The 25,765-nt window shown below is 41.0% G+C and overlaps 1 protein-coding gene and 1 long non-coding RNA gene across 12 annotated transcripts in view; one reads left to right on the top strand and one right to left on the bottom strand.

Annotated features, from left to right (window-relative positions):
• Positions 1-1,707: 1,707 nt before the first annotated feature.
• On the bottom strand, positions 1,708-23,585 carry LOC119138255. Its single transcript, XR_005101161.1, has 2 exons — positions 23,488-23,585; positions 1,708-1,970 (listed from the first exon to the last, which is right to left on the bottom strand). It is a non-coding gene; the product is annotated as an uncharacterized LOC119138255 (long non-coding RNA).
• nfixa (nuclear factor I/Xa) overlaps positions 23,301-25,765 on the top strand; it is a 97,595-nt gene continuing 95,130 nt past the window's right edge. For 2 of the 11 annotated variants that reach the window (XM_037260491.1, XM_037262135.1), the window contains exon 1: positions 23,319-23,881. In XM_037260491.1, coding sequence (XP_037116386.1) covers positions 23,879-23,881 — 3 coding nt within the window. In that variant the 5' untranslated portion in view covers positions 23,319-23,878. Of the gene's footprint in view, positions 23,882-25,765 lie in introns of all 11 variants that reach the window. The other 9 variants (XM_037259770.1, XM_037258183.1, XM_037255755.1 and 6 more) reach the window with 9 other exon arrangements.

The following is a 25,765-nucleotide window of genomic DNA, read 5'->3' on the forward strand; positions in this document are numbered from 1 at the left end:
TGATCAAAAATACCTCAAATCATCCTGTTAGTGATACATGGCCTTGTTTTCCCGTTAAAGCAATTTTCAGCAATAAAAAGTTCATATATATCTTCATTATTTTTCATGGACTATTAGTATTTTCAAAACCGCATTTGATTTTTTTTTTCCATCATTTTTCATTAATTATTTTGTTTCATGGCTTGTTGCTGCTTTGCGGCAGCAGGCGGAGGGGGATGTAGATGACGATACCGGACGACGATGATGATGATGATGAGAATATGTTGCTATGACAGGTGTGTTCACATGCCTTGCAGGTGATGTCTCTCATGCTCACTTAGCTAATGAGTCCAATTAAAGTAATTAAGAGCTGGCACGGGGACCCCCCCCCCCCCCCCACCTCCATTCTCCCCCTCCTTGGTCACATCAACATAACAACACATCCTGCGCCGTTACATGCTCATCAACTCTTTCTCTCCTATCTATTGTCTCACCATCTTCCTTTTCGTCTTCGTCCTGCGGGTGCATGGCATTCCGTGACTCTTTAAAAGAATCATGAAGACTAAAATGAGCACACACTTCATATGCACTTAGGAGACCCTTCTTTTCACAGCGGTGGGCAAAGAAGAGGACCTGTAGGAGAAAGAGCGAGGTTCAAGAGGGTGAGGGGAGGATGCCAAGCTCGGCCCTAATGAGGGGAGAGATAATTGTTTTGTTTTGTTTGCCAGGAGGGGCTGGGGGGTTAAAATGACATGCCACACATGGTTTTGCGATGACGTGCAAATGGAGAGGCGGGGGGGGGGATGTGGGCTTCATACAAAGGTGGCGTAAGTGGGGACTAGAATAAGTCTTGTTTCATAACCCAGCGGGCAAGGCCTAAGAATTGGAGAATCAAAAAATGGAAAAAAAAGTGTTTCCCCACTATATCATAGAATAGAATAGAATAGATAGATCTTTATTTGTCATTGTCACATGTACAACATGTATAATTCACTTACTGTAATTCATGCAGGAGCTGGTATGGGCCTCAGCTCACATCCAGACGCTCACACACACCTCCCGTAAACTAAAAACATTGGGACAAGATAACTATGAAACACAAGTTTTTCAATTACTGGAAGTGATCAACTCTAGATAGATTAAATTGATTAATGTTTAATAATTTACTACTAATCACTTTGAGAACGGCATTGAGCCTGTGACCCATTTTTTCCAACTATTAATCACATTCAATTGTTGGGATGTTACAAATTTAAGTCTCAAGTATCATGAATCACGTGGAAATTAAAAAATAAGTATATATATATATATATAGTTTATATAAAAAACGTATGCTCCCCTTCTACCAGTACTCTGGAGAGAAAAGTCAGCCATATGGAGGACATTAAAAATAACTGCACAATACAATTCACCCAACCTTAAAAAAAATCCATGTCCCTCTCATAAAAGAACCTCACTGTCAAAATAAACATTCACATATTAATCACTCAGTCCATAAATTATGACAGTGAGAAAGGGCTCGCATCTGGTGGACATAACTTGTCCAGCCACATCTGCTCACATTTATAAAAGTGTATAAAAATTTGCTTTTATTTCTCGGAATGTGACAGGCGCACGAAAAACACCTTTGTGGAGTCGAACTGAGAATACGACTTTGATGTGAACCCTGAATTTTCTTCATGAGTCTGCAAATTATTATTTTTTTTGACAAAAATGAAACAGGACAACTTGGCTTTGACTTTTTATTATCACATTGGGGAAATATCGACACAACTTTAGTGACCTTGCTTGCATAGGGAGGGAAAAAAGAAAACAGCATCACCAAAATGACATCTGAGCACACATTGGTAATCTGGCGACTCGCAGCAAATTATGCGGGTGGGCTGTGCTTTTCGAGCCAGGGTGGAGGGCGAATCAGCTCCAGACGCCTGTCACCGCTCCCAAGAAGATAGACGGCGTCGTTACACAGCCGCCATCATGCTGTAGCTCATCTGGAATCATCCAATCATCATGACTTGAAGCTGAATTTGACACCACTCTCACTTTCTATTATTTATTTTGCAATTCATCAACAGCCATACAAATAATGGGCCGCCGTTAGTCAAATGGCCAATTTTCATCTGTGGTCATTTTGTCTGATGTTACTAGGCAACCTGGAATGAATAGATAACAGTGACGGAGATTTGCCAAATTGTTCAGCATGGCAATAACGCATCATAATGTAACACTGTGCTGATTTACTCTTTACGCGTTATTGCAGGATACATACGAGTTAGCTACTCTGCGTTTAGGGCAGATGGAGTAGACGCCCCTCCAGACCACCAGATGCTGATGTTTTTCCCTTTATTTGCCCTGTGGAATTATTATTGGCCAATCTAACGCCAAGGGGTTCGGTTTATAGTTGTCAAATTTGTCCAGAAGTCCAAATTTGCCGTAGTATCTCACTAATAATTGCATGAAAGGTACGTCATGGTTATGAAAAAAATAATAATTTGAAGAATATAGGAAGACCCCTAATGTAATGGTAGCAATATCTCATATTTCAATGTTGTTAGAGGTGAAAACAATTTGCAAGAAACAAAAAAGTGACAAACATGATTTGCCTTTGTAGGCCGCATAAATTAATTTTGCAGGTTGTAGCACCTCTTCAAAAAAAAAAAAAAAACCCTGATAAATCCCCAATATGCCTTTTTCACAAAAAAATAAGAAGTTCACCTCTGCGAAAAATAAAAAATATTGTAACAAATATCTGGAAAAAAAAATCACTATTTAATTTGCTTTAGTATACCAGAGCCCAATGTAATAGAGGAACCATGTTTACAATTTCATCCATGTTCTTGGAAAATCATTCAAGGGGTGTGGATACCTGTTGCCCATTTCTGTCCTACGTTGCGCTCCGTTTCTAATTTGCGGCGGTTAACTCCATTTTACACTTGTGCAACGTTTAACAATGTTAAAAATGAGGTGCTTTACATGATGCGCTTGTCAGTAAATTCAATGAGTTTTATTGCTTTTACATCTTCTCAATAGCACTTATATGAATGTTACTGCAAACATTTATTTATCCTTGATAAAGAGCATATGATGGCCACAGTTTGACCCTGGACTAACTTTATTTTCTGTTGCTTCCTATGGGAAAAATGTGAACACATTGGAAGTTAACCAGGATAGCCCAACATACCTAATGAAGAGCTGTGAGAGCTTTAATAGCAAAAATAAAATGGCTGCAAAGTCAAACTATTGTATGTTGTCTCATAATCTTTTAATCGTTGTTTTTGGAGGCGTTTTCTGCTATTGGTGTTTTGTTAACCAAACAACCAGACACGTGTGTGACTGCCAATATTTTGCAAGGATTGCATTGCATAAATTCTGCCTAGCAACAAGTGAGCATGTGAGGTGACCGGGAACTATAATCTGCCAGCTAAAAATTGTGTTTTATCATATAGACTGCTTGCTGTCCTGATAGTCTTGTTGGAGGCAATATTGGAAGTAATAAAAATAAATCTGGCAGTAAGGGGGAGTACTGGCTCTTTTTCATATAAAACAGCAGTGATACATAGCAATAGATATGTCACACCTTGCCAGCCTCTCAAACTCAAGAAGAGTGTGCCAGTGTGAGTAAAAAAGAAAATTGAGAGAAGGGGCCAGTGATGCTGCAATGAGATTGTGTGTGTGCGTGCGCGTGTCGTTTTTTGGGGTACAGAGGAGGGGTGCAGGTGGCACGGAGCTGGCGTGGGCCCGGGCTCTCTGTCCCCTGGCTGTGCCAGCCTCCATCTGTCATCAGCAGGAACATCTGCAGCCCAAGGTGCCCTTGTCGCCCAGCGTTAGAGTAACGAGTTTGGCGTTTCCATTAGTCGGCCGCCGTCGCCTGCTTTGGCGTCGGCCAAGAGCGTGGCATTTTTTGGGTGCGAGCTTGTGGGTGTCTAGATAGCAGGATGAGGATGAGAGAGCAAGCTGGAGATTTGTTTGTTGGTTTGTGCGCCTGTGTGTGTGTGCGTGTGTGTGTGTGTGTGCGTGTGTGCCAGAACAACATGGCAGCGCGGCACATTGACCCAGCTGGGATGAGCCGGCATGTCGAGTCATGTCCCCTCCTGATGAGAGCCGGTGCCCAATGCGCTCATGCCACTGCCAGACCTCGGCTCTCTTCTCCTCACCCAGCCTCACATCTTCCCATGCCCCATCTGTCCTCCCCCTCTCTGGTCCCTCACTCACCTCTCTGCCATCCTTCCTTTCCTCCCCCCGTGCTCCTCACACTCGCTCTCCTCCGCATCTGAGCCATTCTCACTTTTTTTTTAATCTTCCTGTTCCCAGAAAACAGATGGTACTTCTTTCCCGCTTCTTTTCATCCTCATCTCTGTGCATCTCCCCCAAACCTCCCCCCTCCCCATCCCATTCCTAACCTCCATCCCTCCTGCCGCCTTGTTCCTTGTTTCATCAGCATCACTCCATTGCGGCCTTTCGCTGATGCTTGCTTTCTTGAAAATATTTTTGGGAAATTTTGTGATTCCTTTAACAGTTTTATCAGTATGTAAACAGAAAAAAAAGAGACAATAAAGGAATTGGCAGCTAAACAAAAGAAAACATCAGTCGTGTGGAAATTTTAAAAGAAAATGAAAGAAAGGAATTGTCCACCCAAATAAAATTGAAACCGAATAAATCAATTAAGTGGTGTGCTTTGAACGAATCTATTTGAGTGACTATTTTGAAACAATAATCACAAAATTAATTCATAAAATATTAAAAAGAATTTTTAATAGGATTTGATCATCTAAATTATATTATCAACTTCTGTTCCCTTGTTTTGACCAGATTAATATTGCCTGGAGTTGTTCCATTGTAGCAGATTCCCCATTCAACAACTTATTCAAATATTTTTCCATATTTAATTTTGACAGCTGCCATCATGATGCATTGCTTTGGACAGCAAACTAGTTGAGTATCAACAGATTGTGCTTTGCGCTAGACTGGGCACGAAAATAGGTCCCATAGTAGTTGATTGACTCAACAGCACCTCTGCTGGTTGCAACCTGGTAATTAACTCTCAACTCAGTTGCCTCTACATGCCAACACGGTGGTGTTGTGCTTGGCACAATCGCCTCACAGTTGAGAGGTCGCAGGTTCAAATCTCAGGACCTCCTGTGTGGACTTGGCATGTTCTCCCCATCCACACGTGGGTTTTCCTCATCCTACCACATTCCAAAAACATTCATTGGGGATTCTAAATTGTCCGTAGGTGTGAACGTGAGCGTGCATGATTATTGTGTGTATTGGCTTGAGAGCTAATATGCTTCACTAATGTGGACAAGCTCTATGGAAAACTCATGTATAGATGCCCAAATATGTAATTCTGAATCGGTTTCAAAATAATTGATCAACGTGCAGAAATTTGCTAAAGGTTCCTGAAATTAGAGGATGGAACGAATTAAGAAATTAATATTAAAATAAATCTGCACGATTTATGGAATATATACATTGTGTAGCTTTTATCTGACTTTTGATTTCTCCTTAATGTGCTGGTCAGGCTTCCACCGTCCGCGACGTGGCTGCTGTTTGTGTTTGCAAACACATGGTGGCTCTAACGAGCAGCAATCTGTCTGCACATTAATGAAGCGGAGCCTTGGCTGCAATTGTGTCAATTACCCGCAGAATACTAATCAGAGCAGCACCCAATGAGACAAGATGGCAATATTCTTTTTTTTTTTTTTCATTTACGGCTTTATGAATCAGTTGAGAGAAATTTCAGTTTGGGACACAAAACATTTTAGCCAAGAAAGGGAGCTTTTTATTCTCACTTCTGAATCCAGTCACTTCGAAAACAAGAGGTTTGGGGGGAAAAAGCACTCTTATAGTTTTTGTTTTGTTTTTTAAAACAAAATTCCACTCTTGGCACGTCCCTCTCAGGGCCCTATCAACACTTATAGTGTCGTTGAGAGCGAGCGAGATGAAGCGACAACTGCTAATCAATAAGATTTCTGCAACCTCTTCTTTTTCTACACCTCTTCTCCCCCCCAAGAGGCCCGTGGCATTCAAGACGAGCCAAGACGAGCTTGGCATTGTAGAGCATGCCTTAAAAAGAAACACCTGCGAGGTGGAAGACTTAAAAAAAAAAAAGTAGAAAAAGAAGTAGAGAGAGAGAGAGAGAAAAAAAATCCTGCTTTTCGCAGCTCTTAAAAAATGTTGGCAAATGTTCCATGGCTTTTTCTGGGAACAAAACAGTAAAGAGAAAGCTCTCCCATGCAAGTAAAGACAAAAGGGGGATGCTTTTCCATAGAGACGGGAGGTGTCATTACACTTGAGACGCTTGCCAGATTTGGACTTTATCTCACCCCCCCCCCCCCCTTTTTTTCCCCTACTATCTATACCGTCTTCATTTATTAGGCAAACAAATAATAAAGAGTGTTTTTTTTTTTTTTCCAAGGGGGATTTTGGAAGGGGAGACAAAGATGTAGAGGGACGTGGCGAGGGATGGAAGTGGCGAGCGAGCGAGGGCGAACGCAAACAGATGGCACTCTTGGCATGCGGCGCTCTCTTAAATCTGTTTCTGCTGTTTTTCCTCGTGTGTACGAGGCTTTAACCTCGTGCTAACCTGTGTCCTGGCCTGACCCGCAACCCCAACTGCTGTTTGTAAGTGTGTACTGCACCGTGGGTCCGAGTGCGCGCGCGTGTGTATGTCCTGGTTGCTTCTTTAGCAAATTGAGTCCTCTAATTAAATCATGCAGAATTATTCTAATTAAGAATATATGATTAAAAAAAAAAAACAGGAGGGGTTTTGAGCCTTTTCTATGTACCCTTGCCCAGACTCATACGTGGTCATGATTCTCCAAAAGTAGAACTCTGAATTGTCATTGTAGCATTTTTAATTCAAATGAATTGCTTAAAATAACGATAAAAAGAAAAGTCAAAGCAATACAAAAAATGGAAAATTTTAATTCTGAAAGTAAACTTATTCAAAGGGCATTTCAATTTTAAATATCAGGAACAAACGACAAGAATATTATTCAGATGGTCCAATTTTTAATCTTAATTGGGTTGTTTTTAACGTTTTTAAGGGTTTATTTGGACATTTCTGTCAGTGGCAAACTTGTCATTACACTTTACAGTCAGATATACATACACTAAAGACAAAGCTGCTCAATGATAAGATTAGATTCATTCAAAGCATACAAAGGTCTTTCAGTGCGGTAAAAAACAAGTCATCAAGGCACGCAATGTAAACCAAAGATGTCAAAGGTTAGCCATTATCAAATCTCATATTATCAGTAGTATGTCATTAGAACAGTAGAACAGTGTACACCAAAGCACTGAGATTTATTTTTGTTTCCAGAATCTCTACAAGTTGAAAAGGAGGCAGAACCTTTTTTGGCTATCAGCCTCCTCTTCTCAGGGGACGATTATCTGTTTTAAGTCCAAAAGACAGAAGACAGATATCCTCTCGAAAAAGGAGGCGTCCTGTCTGATAGCGGGAAAATTATTGCTGTGTTTGCCTTGAACCATGCATGCACTGTAAGGCTTATTTTCCAATACCTCTTTTGAATTATTTTTATTTGGGAGGCTACAGATAGTCATACACAAATATATACATTTGAGTATGAAGTTGCTATTTGTCCATTTTTCCCCCTGCTTCTGGATTTATATGACTTTTGCACCACATTTGATCAGAAAATTCTACTTTATATCATCACTATAGTGATTGCAAGAATTCCTAAAAGCTCTCAAGCCTATTGAGAATAAAACCGAATAAAAGTCCTAAAAGCATTTACTGATGGTGGGAGCAACATCCAACACCTGGTGTGCCCAGCGCCTATTAAGGACACTTCCGTCTCTGTGTGAACATTCACGCGGTGACTCCCATAGACGCTCTATAGATTTCACTCAATGCACGTCACTTATATGTGTGTCTGTTTGGTAGGGGAACGGCGGTAGTGTGAGCTCATTTGCATAATCTCCCATTTAAAGGAGGGATGTGCTGGAAGCTGTGTTTTTTTTGTGGTTTTTTTTACGGGGGGGGGTGATGGTAAAGGGCTGGCGAGGCGGGAGGGTGTACAAAGTGTTCATTGTGTACTCACAGGATAGCAAGAATACCCCGTAGGGCCTAGTGTGTGTGTAACGTGTGTGTTTTCAATGTTTATCTATGTGTGTGCGTGTGCGTGTGCGTGTGTGTGTGTGTGTGTGTGTGTGTGGGAGCCACACCTGTCAGGAGAGCCTGAGGGAAGCAATGAGACCATGATAATGTGTGTGTGTGAGGCAGATAGTCAATGGGATTTCATTAACATCGACAAGAGCATTAAAATCTTTGGGCCAAATCAAGGTTTTTATGTCCTAATTGTTTCCCTTTATTAACTTGGCTTGTTATCACGCCATTTTCTTCTCTTCTGCAGTATAACGCCGCCACCGCAGCCGCACACACGCTCGTATGTCGTCCTCCCAGTCTGAGCAGCAAGCATCCTTGCAGTAGCAGCATGATTTAATTACTTCTCTTCCTCATGCCAAATCCTAATCTACGCAAGCAGGCTGATAGGATCAGAGTGGAAAAAAAAAATAATGGTGAAATTTGATTTTTTCTTTTTTTTTTTTTATGGAGGCAAGGGGGTGGGGGACTTAGGAGAGCCCAGAAGTGCTGAAGTAGCTCGTGGCTGTCTCCTCCGGTAGACCATAAATGCTCCACAATCTGCTTAATATCCCCGCTGCTCTCATTAGATTAGAAAACATTAAGGAGATTGGGAGATTTGCACGCCATTGTTTCACAAAGACAACATGGGGCACAGAGGCCACAAATTACCAATGGTGACAAAGGGGAGAGTTGTCAGGGGTTAAATTAATCAATAAAGACGTTAGTGTCAGAAATAAGGATGCCCAATTACTACTTGCCTGATAGAAACAGTAACACTCTCACAACATTCCTTAATAATGGTAAATTTGGGGTCAGTGTGTGACCAACGTCCACTAAATCAATGTTAGGCTTCAGGAACGTTATCAGTACTCAAAGTCCTAATTCCACATTGGCAATGCTGCCTCATTAACATAAGTCTACTTTGGCTGTAAAGGGGCTAGAAAGAAAAAGTTGCCCCCCCCCCCCTCGCACTTTTGGCAGGCGGAGTGGTAAAGTTCCTCAGGCAAGTATAAACAAATGAACACAAAAAGAGCCATTTTGATTGTGCAGGTCCCAGCAGTCAGATTGGGTTTTAATAAGAACCATTAAACTTACTGTATGTGCTCTCAAGCCCAGGGAGGCAAATGATATGGCCCTCATCTTATATGTACGAGACGATTGTTTCTGCAGCTCGAGTTTAGGGACCAATCACTTAATGCATAACACTTCACATTGTTGAGGGAATAAAGTGCAAAAAGTCCATCTAAATTTTGGCAAGCTGGTTAATTTACTCGGTTCCCTGGGTGACTAATACGAGAGATGATTTTTTTTGTGTGTGTTGTGCTGGCTGATTGTGTAAAAGCCACACTGGACGGCGGTTTGTGTTTTGACCGTTGAGGCACATTTTGGCAAGGCCGAGATCTGCATTCTTGCTTGCTTGCTAACTCGGAAGGGTCACGTGGCCTCGGAACGGCTTGGCTTTTTTTCTACCATCAATTTATGGAGGAATGTAAATTACAGTAAATTACACTTTATTTTCCCTTTCGTTTTACAAAAGGATGACTTCGATTCTAAATTGCCCAATATACATGAAAAATATTAAAATAACTTGCATTCAAACTGCATTTTATTCATTCAGATCAGTCTTGAGAATGTCTCTAATATCACGTACTACCGCTAGAGGCCGCTAGAAGCTGCATTCATCGCATTGGCGTACTGCTTGCAGTACATGATCAGAAGATAGCAGCTATTTTTTTGTTCTTTCCTCAAAATCTCGTTCTAAACATCATGTAGCGATTCTTAGTTATTAGAATTTGCGGGATGATTGAAAGTATAAAAGTAAATGTTTGACTTTTGGTGAAAAGTCAACTAATGAGTCTGATATTTAGATTCACAGACTAAGTAGTTTAACAAGACTTTGTTTCTCCTTGCATGTATAGTATAACAAATCTTCATGCATTATTTAGTAGACATGCACGTTAAGACAAATGTCATTCATAAATTACAGAAGATATTTTAAAATGTATGATACTTATAAATCCTCAAGGGGAAAGCAATTTGCATTCTACTGTCTGTATTTTGTGTTGCACACAAGGAACAACTTAAAGTAAAGAAAAAAAAACACACAGAAAAAGAAGAAATCATTCATACATTATTAAATATTTAAATAGCAAAACAAAAGAGGTCATCATTATGAAAACATTTGATCAAAATACCAAAGAGTAGTTGTCACATTCTCCACACAACAAAACAGTATTGTCCTTTGTAGTTACATAAAAGTCTTATTATAGCACCATGATTTATCCTTAGAATGATTCCACCTCTTTTGTAAGCCTGAGTGATTGACGTAACACACCAAAAGGTGCCAACCACACAAACATTAAGTGAAAATGTTGATCCAAATTTAAAGCTGCGGCACTTTGGATTTGAGGTGCGTTCAAGCCAAACAAAACACAACGTTATTGCACAAAAGGCATGCCATGCTGTTTATTTGCGCACTGGCGTAGAATCCTTTTTAATTGCTTGAATCGCTCTTTCTATTTGCATCGGTTTACGTTATCGGGAGCCATATCATTGCCAATATTGCATCGGATTGACAGCGAGCAAATCTAGCTGAGTGTGTTGTTGTTTGGACGACATAATGGAACTCACTGCTCCTAATGTCTAAAGTGTTTAGCTAGCTGTGGTTTGCTCAAGACACACACACACACACAGTGTATGCTTTATGGGATGCCCATTGATGTCATGGCAACCCCATATCCTCAGCAAGGCGGAAGATATCCCGTGCCAAAAAGATGCCATGGTAACTTTTTTCATTCTTTTTTTTTTTTTTTTTGTTGCCCAGAAACCTTTGAAGCTTATTAAGTGAAACCGATGGGGAGACAAGTGGACAAGGAGAGAGGGAAAGACAGAGCGATTGGGAGCGCGTTCTGTCTCGCCGCCAAAATTGCGTCTTTGTTTCAAGGAACATTGTGAACCAGCTTGCTAATGGTGCCTTCAGTGAATAAATAAAAAAAAAAAAAAAAAAAAGTTGCACAAACACATTGCGCCTAGCACTGTGCATCTGAAAATGTTGTGCCAACATCTCCTTACTTTTCAGGCAGCTTGCACAAGCCTGCAAGTTAAAATATTTCCCCGGTATATATGCTGTACCTATTTGTGAGTTGTTCAATCATAAGTGAGCATATACCCTTCACCGCGTAATAAAATTACTCTTTCTCCTTGAGTTAGCTTACGGCGGCAGTGGTGCTACCCGGTGAGACCCGTGTCAGGCTCTGCCAGTTTCATTAGTGCTGATGGATGACCTCATGACAGCCATTCCGCTCACTTCCACTTCAAAGCGAGCGACACAGCAACTTTGGATGAGCCCGGAGCTTACAGGAAAATGCTCTATGCTGATTACAGACGTACAGTACGATAAAGTCTTCAACTGCTGTTAAATAACAGTTGTCAAACTCATTTTTGTTGCCGTCCACATTGTCATTATGGTTTTCCTTGTGGGGCCAATACATGAGTGGATATTCTCACTTATGCAGAATACAGTACAAAAAAAAAAGTCCAGCAATTTTCTAATTTATTTTGAAAGTGGGGAAATGTTGTAATGTCTTACTGTTATTAAAAGGGAAGGCAGTTTTGGTATTTTAAATAGATTTGCATTAGCGGGCCATATTAAATTATGTGCTGGGCCGGATCTAGCCCTCAGACCTTATGTTTGAAACCTGTGCTATAATTTGATGAAAGGATTTATCGTTTAGTTCACTATCTCAAGCAACCAAAATTGTATTTATAGATCTAGCAATCGGCCTTGTAAAAAAATATTTTCCCATGTGTTTAATAAATCAATTGTGTATCTACACAGGGAGGAGTAGTTTCCTTCATGTTCCACTTTGTCTGGTACTGTGACGGCGCCGTTGTGCCTACGTCCACGTTGGCTATGCACACCGTGCGCCGACGACAGGGCTCGCCTCGATGCTTAGTTAGGACTTTTGGTGGCAATTTCCATATTGCCTGGGGTCATGTGGGCACGGTGCCCACTCCTGGTGTTGTGGGTGCCTACCGAGGCGTGGGGAGATTAAAGCGGGCGCACTGTGCCACAAAAGGGCCTGTCTAGTGCTTTTTAATTCGCCTATATTAGGGCACCGTGCCAAGCTAGCTCCCTGCTATGTCAAACACTCCATAACTGGCACGGCAAGTACTCGCAGCAAGAAAGAGAGGCAGAGAGAGCATGAGAAGACTTTCATTCTCTTTTTCACACACTTGGACACATGCTTGCTTGCTTGTAATTAGCAGTCTGTTGCCTTTGCAGGTTTGGGTGGGGGGGGGGGGGACTCCCGGCATTATCATTCACGTCCTAGCGATTACCTCCGCCAAGCCCCCGGGAAGGAATTAATGTTTTTATCATTGTGGTTTGTTTTATTTATTTATTCCCTCAGCCAACTCATCTATCCGCCCGCCCGCCTGATTGAATGTATGCTTCGTACAAGCCTGACTGAAAAACTAATACACCACAACTCAGTGTAGAGCGAAGAACTTTACGCCGATCCAGAAATCAGATCCAGGAATTTTGAACGTGTCATTTATCAGAGGAGAAACTCCACCTGCCGGACACAGGTGTTTGGCCTCGGCAGAGGTCGACGCTCTGCTGAGTGCTCTTGTTTATTTGGCTTGTTTGATTGAATGATCGCGGATAAAATATTCAACCTATTTCCAATTAAATGCTTTCTGGACTGAAACGGTCATTTTTCAAAATGAAATAATAGGCGGATAAATGGGAATAAAATCATTGTTTTATTGTGTGCGGCATGTGACCAAATGCTCCTTGGCCTGGTGACTTGGAGACCTTGCCTGACAGCACACAGGTGTTTGGCCTTGGGGGAGGTCTGTGTTGTATTGATTGCTGTTGTTTGTGCATAAGATTATGAAAACTACTTGCTCACTACTAACTAAAGGAAAACAACTTTTGAAAAGTGAATCTGGATTCATGTGCTGCTCCAGGATTTGATCTCTATCAAATGCTAATAGTGAAGTTGTTCAAATTTTTGTTTCAGAATTTTGCAAACAACCAAGATAGAAAAGTGTGATTTAAAAATAAAAAAAAAACACAAAAATGTTTGAAACATTTTGATGGAGGTATGTAGTCTTGTGAGACGTGAGGCACAAAACAAGGATGAATGAAACAGAATTAAACAATCTTGCCGATCTCGAGTGCTCGTTAGAGAGCAATAGAACCTTTTTCTGTTTGTTTTTGCGCAAATTGGCCTTCGTGGAGGTCTGTGCTCAAACACTAATGAGTTTTCTTTTGTAATGCTGAAAGGACGTAAGAAAAATACTAGAAAAATAAATGACCGAATGCAAACTTTTGAAAGTCCACCCCCCCCATTTTTATTTATTTTTTTGGGTCGAATGAAGTCTGTACATTGTGTGTCCTTTGGTCACTGTGTAATCAGTCAGTGATATCTCAAAGTGTGTGTGTGTGTGTGTGTGTGTGTGTGTGTGTGTGTGTGTGTGTGTGTGTGTGTGTGTGTGTGTGTGTGTGTGTGTGTGTGTGTGTGTGTGTGTGTGTGTGTGTGTGTGTGTGTGTGTGTGTGTGTGTGTGTGTGTGTGTGTGTGTGTGTGTGTGTGTGTATTTCTGGATATCCATGCCCCCTCATGCCCTCAGGGTGGTGGCATGCAGCTAAAGGGCTTGTGCGTGACCACTGGAGTGTGTGCATGACTGTGTGTGTGCGTGTGTGTGTGTCATGTCTCTGTGGTCCCCTTCCTTGTAGTTGTATTCCAAATTCACCCTCCAAGGCAGCTAACTGGCATCGCTGCCGTTGAATCCGTGACAACCTTTGTTCAATCCCTTCTATTTCTGATCCAGAATTGTGATAATGTCACGACATGGACGGCAAATGCAAAGTTCTTCTCAGTCCTTCGCGCCTATCTTCACCCTCTGTTTCACACTTTCACACGGGACACATGACATGGGACGACAACACGAGGCACATTATACGGAAGCGTGTGTGTTTGCGCATGTGTGTCTGCATACAAACGGCCGTGTTAATCCAAGTCTCTCCGAGCATCTGGAGCCTCGACACAGTTTAAAGGGCTGGCTTGGTTTGCTCCGAGCTGGACTAGCGTCTGCAAACACACACATGCATGCACACAAATGCGCACGCACACACACACACGCACGCACTGTCACAGCTATCTGGGACACCAGAAGGCCTCAGCAGAGCCAAGGCAGAGGCTGCCCACCTTGGCACCACGAGGTGGGGCTGTGCTGGCGCTTTGAGGGGAACAGAAATGGCAAGGGATGGAGAGGCGGAGATGGATGGGAGCGGGGGGCTGGGGCACCTGGCGCGGGATAATAACCCTGGGAAAATGCCCGAAAATGCAGAGGGTGGAGGAGTGTGTGAATGAATTAAGGTGTGTACGCAAGTGTTTGGCTGTTGAAGGCGCCGGCCGATTGGAGCGCTTTGGCCTTATGTTGTTGTTGTTGTTGTTGTTGTTATGGCGTCATAGCTTGGTGGGGTGGGGGCTGCTTTTTACTCATGGGGGAACACTGTAGAAATTCCCTCTTAGCCTCTGTAGCACTTTTCCTCTGAACAAATTAAAAAAAAAAAGTTACTCTCCAAATGTCGAAAATCAATAGGCCTTTTTATTCCTCCAACAACTTTCCTATTTGAAAATCCACGAAAAAATATGTTGGTAGTCTAAAGAAAAGGCATTCGGAACCCAAACAAAGACAGCTAATGACCTTATAGTTGTGTTTTATTATAATGGATCAAAAGGAAATGATAATTGTGAGAATAATGGAAAAATGATCACAAACGGCAACTGAAGGTTTGCTGCATATTTGACTTTTTTCTAAGTCGTCATCAATTTCTAACACTGGTCAACACATTTCAATCAGAAATGGCTTTTTGTGTTCTTAATGTATTTTTGGCCCTGATTAAAAAAAAAAAAAAAAAAAAACATTTCAGAAAAAAATTCCACCTGTTGCTGAACCCAACTCTTAAATAATGAATATTACTAAATGCATTACTATATTACATATCATTGCTATTATAGTATCATTATAAAAATCTGATATGCTAGAGAAACAAAACAAGTCCAATCTGTAATCAACAACAAAAAAATCATCAGGAATTTTTAACTTGCATCTCATTTTAAAAAAAAATTGTAAAAACAAAATGTGACCAGTGTTATTTTCAACTGATCAAAATGGGTTAAAAAAGTTCACGTTTGACAAAATAATTTAGGTTTTTACATGGACGTTATGTAAATAAACCCTGTGGGTAATTACGCTAACTGTAAACTATATTTTGCAAACTTTTCTGCTTTGAGCTGTGCTATATTCAAACGTTCACAGCAGTGCCTCAAATAGAAACCCCTCCGTTGCTTTCCGACTATAAATCCAACTATTTCAGACTGTCGAGGATCCACTCGGAGGTCAAATGAGGTAGAAGGTAGCAAAGCCATTGATGTAGTTTGAAGCCCCCTCCCCCCTCCACTCCATCACACACATGCACCCACATGATGTCGTCTTCTCTGCTTAGCACCGCAGATGCCCAAGTTGCCCTGCAACAGCTGTCTCACCATGTGCCCGACCAAGTGTTGCCACCCAATGGAGGGGAGAGGAAGTGAGGAGCAGCAGGAGGAGAAGGCGGGTGCAGGAAGGGAGGGGACAATGTCATGAATATTCATTTGGGCCATTTTGTTTCACTCTTTCTTTCCCCTTCCCATTAGGACTAATAGCATTTTTTATCTTCGGGCAAGAATTTGGTGGTTGTGAGCAAAGCGTTAATCTCGATGTTTGTTTCATTGTTTGTCTGTGGTTTGGTGCTGGATTTGGTGGCACAGCCAGCACCCCCATCCTGCACACCGCCCCCTCCTCCTGCTCCCCATTTCCCCATCGCAGGATGCCCCCCTGGTAGTAAAACGAAAAGGGAGGGATTGGAAATTGATGGGCCGACCTCCGATTGGCGACCGACACTGTGGGCGACCAATAAGACGGTGAGGGAAGCATGGTAACAGCGGGTGGGGTATTTTCAAATGCAGACGCCGGTCCAAAAAGTCAGATGCCGTATCCAAACTCCATTCCAGCGATGGAACAAAATGGACGCCAGGCGTGGTGCGCCGCCATTTTGGGAGCGCTGCTTGGCGTACGCGAGCTGTGTTTCCTAATAACGATGACAAGAACAGTTTGAAATGGTGAGGTGACGACTCACACTGGCCTTAAGCGTCGCCAGCACCTCCCAAATCATGAATGACAATATATTATAAACAGTGGGCCGCAGTCACTCAGAGGCTTATCGTTAACATACACTAAGCGGCCATTACGAGATAAAAAAGCTCAGTGGTATTCATTTAGCAAGAAGTTTATTATTGGAGTGCTTATTTGCCATTTAGCTACATGGAAGTCAAAATATCAGACAAGTCCTCAGTCTCTGGACTGTGTTTTTTGGAAAATAATCTTACTGCCCCCCTCCCAATATTGCAATTATGATGTAATATGCAAATTTTTTTCAAGGTCCAATATATAATATATATTATATATGTATTAGATATAGTATGCTTACTAAATTGGAATAATTCTTAAATAGCACTTAAAAATGAGTTAATAATGTGCTTACTTTTATCTTAAATTTAATGTTGATGTACTGGAAAAAGTACAACAAGGAGGTGTTCAAAACTCAAGGACAGATGGATGCAAGTGTCGAGAACGGTGCCAGAAAAACGATGGCGCTGTCTATCTGCTGTCATACGCCATGCTAAATAAACGAGGATGAAGATCTCAAGTCAGATCCCAATAAAAGAAAATAAACTTTGGGGGTGGAAAAAAAAAAGTGGCGTGAAGCGCGAGTTGTGTTTGCTCGTTTAATTTTGAAAGGATGAAAGCAGACAGGCATAAAGAGGGGCAGACGCGGGGAGATCACAGCGTCGTGTCGCGTATTGGCGAGTAGCGTGCCGCACAGTCTGCCACCTAAAGCAATAAATCTGAAACAGCATAATAGATAAACGCAACTCGGAACACAAAATACCCTGCGAGAAAAATCTAATAAAAAACGGAGTGATTAAGTGGAATCAGAGCTCTTAGGCTCTATCTGGAGATGAGGAGGGAGTTGGGGGGGTGTTCGCCACACAAAGACCTGAACGGGCCAACACAACAGATGAGAGAGCATAGGGACGGGGGCTCGGGAGAAGCAGAGAGGCGAACGACAGATAGACAGACAGACAAACAGACAGAGGAAAGGAGCGATGGAGAAGAGAGACAAAGTGAGGGATGGATGGGGCAGTGGATCAGAGAGAGCCTCTAGTGTGTCTTGCTCTCCCTTTAAACCACAGCCAGGAAAACAGATTAGGACTCCGCTTTTCTCCTGGGGCAACACACACACACACACACACACACACACACACACACACACACATTCTCATTTTCCTCCACAACCATTCAAATAACTCCTCCCAACTTTGACACTGACCCGCCCCGCCCAAAGTGGTGCTGATGCTGCCTCCACACTTTAAGGATGCTGCCAGCGTTTAGGCCCGTTTAGGTGGCCCACGCAGCGGTGGGTGATGTTTGCTCACCATTTAGGACACAAACATGCACAAACACACTTTGGAAAAGCAAGTGGGACAGTGTGTCCTTGATAGATAGTTTGAACTCCGTTGGGCATGCAACTGGATTTGGCAATTGATATAGGTGTGTGTGTGTATATATTTGTGTGTATGTATGTATATGTGTTTATGTGTGTGTATATATATATATATATATATATATATATATTTAGGTGTGTGTGTATATATAAAATTCATTCTTGGAAAGCTATGTTTGGTTGTTTAGTTTGATTGTGTGTGTGTGTGTGTGTGTGTGTGTGTGTGTGTGTGTGTGTGTGTGTGTGTGTGTGTGTGTGTGTGTGTGTGTGTGTGTGTGTGTGTGTGTGTGTGTGTGTGTGTGTGTGTGTGTGTGTGTGTGTGTGTGTGTGTGTGTGTGTGTGTGTGTGTGTGTGTGTGTGTGTGTGTGTGTGTGTGTGTGTGTGTGTGTGTGTGTGTGTGTGTGTGTGTGTGTGTGTGTGTGTGTGTGTGTGTGTGTGTTTGGTTTGATAACATACACACAACACAGAATGAAGCGGAACAGGTTGTACGAGACATCGTTTTATAAGAGCAATAATCAAAATTAAAATGCCCAGTTAAAGATGAAAGTGTCCGCTTAATCATGAAGAAAAGTGCTTCCTGGTGTTACGTCATTTAATTATTCATGATTACTGGGTGAAACTATTTTCAGCAGAAGTATGTGGAACATACTCAAATTCTTGCCAACCTCTTCTTAATGTCAGATTGTTTTAGGCCTGTTGCATAAACATGAACAGGATGCTAAAAGCTTTCATTTGCTTTATTTTACAGCAGTTATTCTCATTGTTGTCAAAGCATTAGCGGGATAATATTAAAACAATTGCCATGGAATACGAGTCATGGACTAACCCATTACTGTTTGATGAGGATCTGGATAAAGTTGTAGTACTGTGGAGAAAATAAAAATAGTTGAGTAGCAAACAATTAGATTCAGGTCAGGTAATTGACTTGCCCATTTTACTCTTTGCCTTCAAAATGCTTCAGGTAGAGAAGCTAAAACTTTGATCATTTGGAGGATTTCAAATAACAAATTTATGTAAACGATTCAGCGGCGATCAAAAATAACTCAATTAATTGTTGCGCCTTGATAAGAGTCTCGGGGAAATGTGCTCAGAATAGAGAGACTGCAAAATGTTGTTCCTAACTAGACAGAGGTCCAAAAAAATATGAATCCAAGTTCTTCTAAGCTTGTTTTAGAAGCATCCTGATTCGGGACATTCCCAGTGTGTGTGTAAGTGCGCGTGTGTGTGTGTGTGAACAACCTCCTGCAGGAAACCGCTGCTGCATGGCTTCCGAGTGTTAACCTCTCCAAGAGTGTGGAGTGGGAATGTGATGGGCTGGCAGCAGTGTGCTTGGAAAAAAAAAAGAAGAGGGCACCCTCCATCCTATTCCCCTGTGCCAGGGTTGAGCATTCCTCACCCCTCCAGAGGCAGCGAGCAGCCCCCTCCACTCTCTCTCTCTTTTTCTCTTTCCCTCCTTCTATCACTCCCCTTTAATAATTCCCCTTCCGTCCGCACTTGCTTCAATTCTCAATCATTTCCTCGCTTGACTTCCTTCCTGCAACGATTCCCCCGCGCCTTTGTGGCCGCTCTATTAGCATGGCTGCGGGTGAGCGTGCGGAGGTCCAACCGGGCCAACGTTTGGACATTTGTGATGCTAGACAACACTTGCGCACTGTGCCCAACTGGCTCGCCCGCTAAAACAAAAAGGGCCTTGTTTGTTTCCTCCTCTCGTTCGCCTTGCTGCACTCCGCAAATGGAGGCACAAATATCTCAGGACTGTTTTTTTCCCTTGTTTCATCTGAGAGTTACGATTTTGTAGTAGAAGAAATAGATGTTTATTGAATTGGACTGTTGACTAATGGGAGGCACTACATGTACGGGAAAAATAGTCCAATGCTAACATGTTTCCCGTCAGGAATTATTAGCATAAATGTAGCTGGTTTTGTGGAAAGATTTAAGAAAAGAAAGTGAGTTGTATGTACTACTTTCCTTTTCTCATCTCATTTGAGCTTTTACTAAGCTTGAAGGCCTCATTGAATGATTTTTTTTTTTTGAACATGCTGACAAAATTTTGAAATTTTAAAAATGATTATCCTCACACTCCTCACTCGTACTTTTTCACAGTTTCATGATTGACTAAAAAAAGAAAATGGTTTTGTTTTGGCTGGTTGTGCATTTTAAATGTTTACACGTGTGTTGTTTAGCATACTAATGAGAATGCCCATAATGCGAAAAACGATTTTGAAAGATTTCTAGTAGTTTATTCTTTTTCTAGATGAGTTATCAAAGTCAGCTTTATTGTCAATCCCTTCATATGTCAAGACACACAAAGAAACCGAAATTCCGTTTCCTCCATCCCACGGTGACGAGACATACAGGTAGGCGACACAAAACAAAACAAGAAGGCACAATCCATAAATAATAAATAATAAATAATAAATAAAATGAGCGATGAATAAATAATAAACCAATAACCCAATAAATAAGAGGGGCAAAAGTTATGCTGTTTTGGGATGATAATATAGCTTTTTAGCAGTGAAGATTTGATTTTAAATAAGATATCCCACGAATGTCCTTTATTGCGCTTTTTGTGGGGTGATAGTCGATCGCAAAAAGACATGGTAAATATGGTTTTTGAACTTTTTCCATCAGGTTCAAAAAATGACATAAATTGTAAAAAGACAGTAAAGTAGTAGGCCTAAGTGCATTCCAAAAAAGTAGCCTCTAATATCGCTAATTGTAAGCCACTGTACATGATGCATTAACATTGTGCTTGGAAAATAAAAAAACACGGCATTAAATAAAAACATACGGCACTAAAGTTAACACTTTATTTTGATAGATTTAATTATTGTTTAATTTAGTGTTTGATGTTGAGAGCATGCCGCTGCCTTTTGAAATTCCTGCAGCTAATCCTCTCATCAGTTGTCACTTAATTCTTGTACCCTTTCAACTTAAACCCCGCTTATTTGATTTTATTATTTGTATCATTGTACAACGACTAGGGTATTGCTCACATTTCATTTTATGAGCTCCCCATATGAAGCACATTAACCTGTCGCTGGTTATCTATAGCATTCTTGGCTCAATACTTGAACACATACTAAATTCAATATGTGCAAAAGTGTTGATAATAAGTGTTTTGAGGTTATAGAAGTTGTGCTGGTATGCAATGACCAAGTGATTCAAGGACGTGTGCATGGGCTTGGCCTTTCTGAAGCTTATTGGGCCTCTGTGTGCATTTCAGATATTACAGGACTGTTCATTTTTCATTTTTTATTTTATTGCATGAGAGGCATTTTTTTAATTATTATTTTTATTTTTTTCGTTTGTCTAGAAAGCATTGTTGCTGCACAAAGCCCAGCAACAGCATGTATGAAATAAGCAAAACGAGGTCAATAACAAACAACATATGGCGTCATGGCGAGGCACCATACATTATTATTTAAGCCACATTAATTGTGCGTGTGTGTCCCAATTTTGCATTATTGATTAAAGTCTTGTGTTTTAATCAACAAAAGAGTTTTTTTTGGATGAAAGCATTTATATATTCCACCTCTTCCATCTTTAAATTTGAATTGGAAGGATTTGGTTGCTCCAGGAAATTGATTTTAACGTGTATTTTATCTTATTTATTGATTATATATGATATCAGTGAGTATTACCTGCAACGTTTAATACTGACTCTAAAGAAAACAGATTTTTTTTTTTAAATGAAAAAAGAGCTTGGGCCTTCAGTGACACAGACTGCCAAAGGACCTCGTATCACAAAAGATATGAATGGAGATGGCCATTTGATTATATTTAATTCATAATTACATATAGGCCTATATTTATTTAAAATTAATCTGGAGAGATGCAGTTTGGTACCCCCCCCACAGCTCCTCAAGCCATTAAACTGTAATTTCTCCAAACAGGCCAATTTCCTTTACCACAGCTCCCATTCACTCAGCGTCTACATCAAGAATGGCATAATAATAATAATAATAATAATAATTGTGCATTTTTAATTGGCAGGTTTTTGTTTATCTTCACAATGTTTATTTGGGGAGAATAGGCAAAAATTAATTGACATCAAAGACCAGTAAATAAATCTATAGATTCAAATGAATTAAGTCAGTTGCACCCGTCAGCAATGTTAATCTTTAAAATAACAGTAAATAAATACAATGGAAAAAATACCCCAAATGAATTTTGAAGGGAAAAAGTCTCACATCAGAGACACAATGTAAAATGAATAAAACAACGCATAATTTTTTCTCTTATTGTAAAATAAAGTAGCCTCAATAATGTTTTGTTGACTTTTGTCACTAACTAGAAAAAAATCTGAAGTGTGTAAAAAAACAAACCTTTTTTATAAACATTATAAAACATTATTTTGTGTGTGTGTGTGTGTGTGTGTATGTGTGTGTGTCACGAGGCCTCCTCGCACATCATCCTGCTGCACTTCCACACTCCTAAAGTTAAATAATACAAATGAGGCCATATACCCCCCCCCAAAAATTACAAATTCGATTGGATAATAAATAATGTACGTGACCAAATGTGAGAGGAGGTCATCTGTAAATTATTGAGGAGCCGTCATATTGCAGGAATGTCTGCATGAAAGGCAGATAACGACACATGCACAATTTGTGCAAATCAGAATGTAAGTGCACATTTTGCATAAATCAGAATTTAAGTAAGGATTGGTGAGCTGTTAAAATATATGACAAGTCAGAGCACAAATGTAAAGCTTTTTTAAATCACAATTTGGGGATATTTATTAAATGTAGTGTTCATCAATAGAATCAACTTGATCTATTTTTTGTATGAAACACTGATCAAAATGGTCCTTTTGCTGTATTATTATTATTATCATTATTATTATTTTTATTATCTTGGTACTGAAGTGTGGAGAGGAAGGGGCTTTGCATTTTATAACACAGCTTTTGGTCAAAATCAAGTTTGTAGTCTTTCCTGCATTTATAAGAACTGCAAAAAAACTTTGATCGGTAGTGTGCACATATATTGTTGCTATAAATTGATTTATAGCAAAATATTCAAATGAAAGATTCCTCCCTGGGACCCAAGGCTAACTAAAATTGATCATGCCCGACTCTTATGACAAAAAAAACAAAACAATGGAAGAGCCAACATTTCACTGTGAACCGAAATATCAGTTTCACCCAAAGCCTTAATTTTGGGGACCTCCTGCTGTAGACGGGAAAACTTTTCTTGGCGCACTTTGCCTCCTGATTGCGCCACATCTGAGCCGTGCGACTCGCACACAGACTCACACGCGGGGCGGGAGGAAGCCTAATCCCCGCCGGTGCTCCTAATGCTCCTAAAGCCGGCAGCTGCTCGCCGTGCCCGCTCCGCAAACTCCGCACGGCGTTTATTAATAATTCACCCCTCCTCCTTACCTTCACAGTAAATAACCACTTTGTGGTGCACGCAAACTGTGCGTGTGTGTGTTTGCGGTGCGCTCGTTGTTAACAATATTACGCACCAATCTTCATTTTTTTTGAATGCATCGATTCGGCAGCAGCTCTTTCATCTTTAAGGGGGGAGGCGGTGAGGAAACAAGGGTGCCCCCCCACCCCAGTCGACGTGCAACTGCGCGTTGGGATCCACGCACATACACACGCGGGGAGAGAGAAAGAGAGAGAGAGACAGAGTCGGAAAGAGAAAGAGAAAGAGAGAGAGCGAGGTGCGAGTCTAAACAGATCGGGCGCACTACGCGCGAAGCGGCCAACACTTCACTTAATAATATTTTTTCTAAGTAGCCAGACAGAGCACAAAGGCACACCGACTTACTGTGCATCCCGTCCCATTTGTATTTTCCACTTTTTTTTGCGTGCGAGGAGCAGAAGCGGAGCAGTCTGCACAACTTTGGCCGCACGTACGACGACACTTTTGGCGCGGACGTCTCGCAGCATGGCCGAGCGGCGTTGAAAACCCCGAAAAGATAATTTTTTTCCCCTCCCGGTCGTCTTTTTTGCTGCATTCTCGCGGAGTGGACTCACTTTTTGCGAGTCTCTGATTATTGTGTGTGTGTGTGTGTGTGTGTGTGTGTGTGTGTCTGTGTGGAGGCTTCCGGCAACATCCAAGAGAGCAAGTCTAAGTCCCTCTCTCACTTTTTTTTGGAAGCTGAACTTTTTAAGGAAAATGGGGCATTGAGAGTGTTGGCAGATCTCCCTGCGCTATAATGGTACGTGCTGTGTAACTCAATAGTTTGCCTTTGTTGGCTACGTGGACACGAGTGTGTGTGCGTGGATGTGTGAGTGTGTGTGAGTGAGAGAGAGAGAGAGAGTGAACGTTCAACTAAACGTTGTTTGGCTGCGTTTGAGCTTTTCAGCAATTTGGATGCAGGCCTGTGCACACACCTGAGTGTGTATCTGTGTGTGTTTAGATCAAGCAGTGGCGCTATTCATTTCATTTTTGAGAAATTATCCAAGTGCCTAAATTGGAGGAAAAAATCCAACAATGCTTATTATTAATTCTATAATACAATTTTTCCCAAGAGTTTTCTATGAGGTGTGTGTTAAAAGAAAAGCAGGCCAGATGAACTGATTTAACAGGCTGTTTGTGGCCCGCGGGCCGCAGGTTTCTCACCCTGTCTAAACTGTTAAGGCAGTGATGATTGAAAATGAGATTGACATTTTTTGATATAGCTGATCTGTTTAGAGAGAGCAGTGAAAAGGATGCAGATTGAAGATCTTAGGTATCATTATCGAGTTATTAGTTTTGTTTAGTGTTTTTTATCTGTACCACTGAGCACTTCATTTGTGTACTTGACGACACGCTGCAGACTAGCATGCAGGGGGCGGGGAGGTGAGGCACACAGAGAGTCTTTGTAACCCCCCTGAACAAGTGTTTTAATAGCCCCAAAGAGGATGTGAAAGCACCAATGTCGAACTATGGAAATTAGGCAAACCTTGTCCCGAATGAAGTTTTTTTTTTTTTTTATCCTGCAGCAACCCGCAAATGCCGGAAGATCAAACTTGAGAAAATAAAAGATAATGAGAATTTGATAATTGAAAATTTCTCTGTTTCTCATCAGATGGGGGTCATAGGCATTGCATTCAAAAGTATGCCACTCTAAAATATTTTTTGGCTTATGAAAGAATAAAAAGAAAATAAATTAGAAAAATTAAAATTAAAAAGCATCCATATTTTGGATATGTGTAATTTGCATTGGGCAGTTCAATATGATACTACTTCTGCGATTCATAGGATAATTTAATACCAATGATGGTAATGACTTGTGTTCGTAATTGTCATGTTCAACAGAGCGAAACACAAAAAATAGCTGTTGAGATTACGTACATAAAGGACCTTTATTAAATATTTCCCAAGAGGCCTCATCTCAAATTCATTTGAGTTCAACCTGCAATTTCTTCATATTCCAACCAGGGTGCCATGGAAAAAAAAAATTGTTCTTTCGAATTTACCAGCAATCTCTCTATGACAGCGACATATAGTGACAGGCAGGACAATTAAATGCCCCACCACTAGATGGCAGATAGTCAAATTAACCCATGAATCCACCTGTTGCTATACATACAAGAGTACATATAGATTATTTGAGATTTTTCATCTTTGAGTTATTAACTGAAGTCAAGCATAGCGTCATACAAGTATTTAAAGATTTAAACAGTCAAAGCAATCAAAACCTTTCCAGAGGCGAGATAGGATGATAACTAACTCCCATGTTTAATTTCACTACCAAATCCATTTTGTGCCAAGATGGTGTTGCAGAGCAGAACATCATCATCATCATCATCATGTTAAAGTGGGCGGGGCTGGCACACCACCTTCATTATTCCATGGGATTAAAAGGATTGTTATGTCAGATAAGATATAACCGAATGAGCTGTTTCATACAATGTGTTGATTTCTTCAGTCATGCTATGTGCGCTGTAATGCAACTCCTTGTTTCCTGCCCTTTGCTGTTAACGCGGCAAAAAAAGGATAACACCTTTAACGACACAAAGGGAGGATTGTACCAGTCCAGACCTCTTTGTTAAAAGCGTTTGCAGACCAGGAGTGAAGAGTTGTAAAATGCCATGATGTCGTCACGTTGGGAAAGTTG

The sequence above is a fragment of the Syngnathus acus genome, chromosome 1 (genome assembly GCF_901709675.1).
Source record: "Syngnathus acus chromosome 1, fSynAcu1.2, whole genome shotgun sequence".
In the NCBI taxonomy this organism is placed as follows: domain Eukaryota; kingdom Metazoa; phylum Chordata; class Actinopteri; order Syngnathiformes; family Syngnathidae; genus Syngnathus; species Syngnathus acus.